Raw genomic sequence first — 3,691 nt, forward strand, 5'->3', positions numbered from 1 at the left:
TGTCATGATTCATGTATTGTTTGAAATACGCATTGAGCAAGCTTTCACACCGCATACAGATTCAGTTCAGACTTAGTCAGCCGTGGAGAACAAAACTACTAGGTTGGGGCAACCCTTATAACTCCTCTCACAGGCAGCGAAGCATGCAGACAGAATGCAGACCACTGCGGTCAGACTCAACCTCAGCATGCAGAAGCTGTCAGGAGAGAGATTGCTTTCAGGGAAAAACAAGAATAGAAGTGGCTCGTGCGTGACTTTAAGAGCTAATACACAAGTATGACTTGCAAAAATGCTCCAATTTTTCAATGAAAAGCACACGGACTACATTCCAACGTTCCATTTTTTTTCCAAAATCATTTTATTGGGAGAACTACAAAAAAATAAAATGTACAGTACAAAATTAAGTCTCACACGCAATTTGTAGTGAACTGACTCCCCGAAAACAAACGTTACAAATCCTGTTCTTTTTGTCTTTTTTTCCATTACATTCAAAAAGCTTTACTTCTGATAAAGTAGTCAAAAAAAGGTACATAGTGCGAATCCCCTGTACCTACTATGTACAAACTAAAATGTGTTCAAACTCTTCCCCGTCCAGCAAGTTTGGAAGATTCAGACCATTACCAGATCATAGGAAAGCAAGAGAACAAACAAAAAGGCAAAACAATGCAAGGAACAGGGAGTAATAGAAAGAAAAATACAACTCAGATTGTTGCTCTAAGCCTCTATTCCTCTCCATCGATAAGTGGTAACAACCTTCCAAGAAATTTAAATTACAAACTACATTCATTTCCTCTTGTTGCAAAACAATAACATGTATGAAAATACTTTATTTGGTTAATCATAAGGCAATGTAAGATGGTGAATCCCCACAGGCACTAGGCAGTAATACTGGGGCACTTGACTGCTACATTCTCATGCACGTGGCTTCCGTGCGTTTTACATATACGTGTATATATATATAAAAAGAAAGAGAAAATACTTTTTGGTTAAACAATGTACTTGGGATCTTTGAAATCTGATTTCTATGAAAATCTAAGGCTAGTACACGTTCGGACGGTCCTCTGCCAAATACAGTTTATACATTCTACAGACATATCTAAAAGGGAGACGTCTAATAATTCTCCAAAACAATCAAAAAACCCTACTAAAAAAGTAACATCCCAACAAACAGCAAAATCACACAAACTTTTTTAATGAACGTAAACAAGGAAACAAAATTAATGAAATAAATATCACATACAACCTCTTAAATTAAGATTTTTTTTTACTCATTTACAATAAAATAAAGTGAAGTTACAAAAAAAAAAAGAGACCAAACAAAAATATATATTACTGTGAAAAGAACATACACTCCACTTTATGTAGATTAATAATGGCGATCTTAATTTAAACAATTTAAACATAGAAGAATATATATCTATTGCTTCATCATACTCGATAAATACAGTATGGACACAATTAACAATGTAAGCCTATACTTTTCACAAGATAAAATAAATAAGTTAAATAGTTTATAGCCAGTTATGCACTGCTATGTAATCACACAAATCAGCTAAAAAAAATAGATATATTCAACCATCAGCAGTGATTTCCCAACAAACCAAACGAGAGTTTCAAACTGCACAAACCAACCAAACCACTGGGTGGCGCCGCGAAACTGGATAAACTTTTGGAATGGAAGAACATACTTTGAAAACTAGTTTACTTTTTGTCAAGGCATATTCTTGGCAAGATAGGAGGAAAATCTGAAACCGCTCTGTCTTTCACGTTCAAAAAACAAGTCTTTTGTACAAATCTGGAAAGTAGTTGGTCCAAAAAGACCAAGAGAATGCAACAAACTGCACCGGTGGAATGCCATCAAGCAGTTCAAACAGGCGAATGCCATGTCAAGAGTCTGACAAACAAATCCATCTCCCTCGATATTAAAGTATATTGCTGAATTGCATATCTAACGGGAGGATCGCGAGAGAAAACGAATCCAAAATTCACTATAAAAGCAGATTAATCATCGGAAATCGACAGCCTGCTGAAGATTGGCAAACGTTTCCCGCCGTCCAGACTGGGAGACTCGGAGCCGCTGAGACTTCCGGAGGAGCTGAGCGAGCCGCTAGCGTAGCTCTCCCGGTCCGAGATGCTGTCCGGCGGGCTGGGGGGCGAGTCGAACACCGGCGACTCAGACAGGCGGTGGAGGGACTGCAAGTGGCCGAGGCCGTCGCCCATGTTGACCTGAAGGTTCCCATAGTAACCGTTGTGCGTGTGCACGGCCAGCGGCGCAAACAGGGTTTTGAGGTCTTGGTCGGGGAAAGAGAAGGCACTGTTGCCAAGGCAACGATTTGACGAGAGAACGTCTTCGTAGAAGTTAGTGTTGCAGGAGGAACCATTGGAAGATGGTGGTGGGGGAGTGCGGGACGTGGGGCTTTCGAGAAGGGGCGAGTCGAGTTCATGGTGGTGGTGGCGGCTGGAGAAACCCGAGAAGCTAAGGCTGTGGTGGAGTTTCGGTCGGTCCCTGAAGGATCCCGCCGCCTGCTGGTGCTGCCCGTAGCCGCACACCGGCTCCCCCCTGGGGGGCTTGGTGGACTCTCCGTGCATACTGTTGGCGTTGGTCGGTGCTGGTCTGCGTTCGTCGGCATTATGGATGAAGTGGCAGCGCGGGCCGTACGGACAGAAGCCGATGGTGTGGAAAGTGCGACAAGGCTCGGTTTTGTACTTTGGGTGGCGAGACAGGCTTCTTAGCTCGTGGTAGCCGTGTGCGAACTGGCACTTTTCGCCGTATTTGCACGCGCCGTTTTCCTCGAATGGCCTGCAGAGCTCCGTCTTGTAGCGGGTGGAGTTGATCTGCGAGCCCGGTTTCTGCTGCAGGATTTGCAGCTGCTGCTGGCCGCGCTCACAGCTCTCGCTGCTGTAGGCGCGGTCGCGAAACTTGTTCTCCTTATTCATTATGGCGTTCTCCTTCATGTTGCTGTAAGAGCTGGCGGGGTACTTGTTGCCGTTCGTCATGGACTCCATGTTGCTGGTGGAGTTTCGACGGTAGAATCCTGACGGGTACGAGTTGCAGTTGTTGGCGCAACTGCTGGAGGTTGTTACCGGGGCCCCGACGGCTTTCTTGTCCAGCATGCTGTTAATGTGAATGGCGTTCATGTTGAGGCTCTTCTCCTGCTGTGCAGAGAAACAGTTAAAAATCAATGCATAGTAGTTGCAAAACTATTTATGTACTCGTTTCAGCCATGCATTAAGTTCTTTATACTGGTAAAACTTCTCGAAAAGTCCCAGCAGAGATATGATACAAGTAGTTGTGGGTTAAATTAGCAAAGTAACGTTACCTTGTACAGCATGTCGATCTCGTAGAAAGCGGATAGGATGGTTGCAGACATTTCTGTTTCTTCGGAAGAAGATAGTCTCAGATGATCTCTCATTTGCGGACCGACTTGGATCCTTAGGAGGATACAAAGGTTTTAGTTTGCCACTGGCTTCGTGTTTGTGCAAAAAGGAATATAAAATGCTAGTCTCAGAATGTGTCTGAAACTCAGAGAAGGAAGGCTGATTTCCTAGTTGCGTGTTTTTGTTGTTAATGTCTTCTCCCACCGTGCATTGCCGAGCCAGAACAGTAGAGTCTGCTTCACACTATCCCGCACATATAAGCTCGTGGTCAGCGCGTAAAGAGGAGGAGCTCCCAAACTTACCGTGAAAGTTG

General features: G+C 43.8%; 1 protein-coding gene across 2 annotated transcripts in view; it reads right to left on the reverse strand.

Annotated features, from left to right (window-relative positions):
* LOC130106388 (mRNA decay activator protein ZFP36L2-like) overlaps window positions 1-3,691 on the reverse strand; it is a 3,695-nt gene extending 4 nt beyond the window's left edge. Inside the window, exons 1-2 of one of the 2 annotated variants that reach the window (XM_056272477.1) lie at window positions 3,321-3,691; window positions 1-3,153 (exon numbers count right to left, since the gene is read on the reverse strand). The exon at window positions 1-3,153 is cut by the window's left edge and continues 4 nt beyond it. In XM_056272477.1, the coding sequence (XP_056128452.1) occupies window positions 2,002-3,153; window positions 3,321-3,413 (1,245 nt within the window). In that variant the 5' untranslated portion in view covers window positions 3,414-3,691 and the 3' untranslated portion in view covers window positions 1-2,001. Of the gene's footprint in view, window positions 3,157-3,320 lie in introns of both variants that reach the window. The other variant, XM_056272476.1, reaches the window with a different exon arrangement.

This window comes from Rhinichthys klamathensis, unplaced genomic scaffold, assembly GCF_029890125.1.
Source record: "Rhinichthys klamathensis goyatoka isolate OS25496 unplaced genomic scaffold, OSU_Roscu_1.1 h1tg000338l_1, whole genome shotgun sequence".
Classification (NCBI taxonomy): Eukaryota; Metazoa; Chordata; class Actinopteri; order Cypriniformes; family Leuciscidae; genus Rhinichthys; species Rhinichthys klamathensis.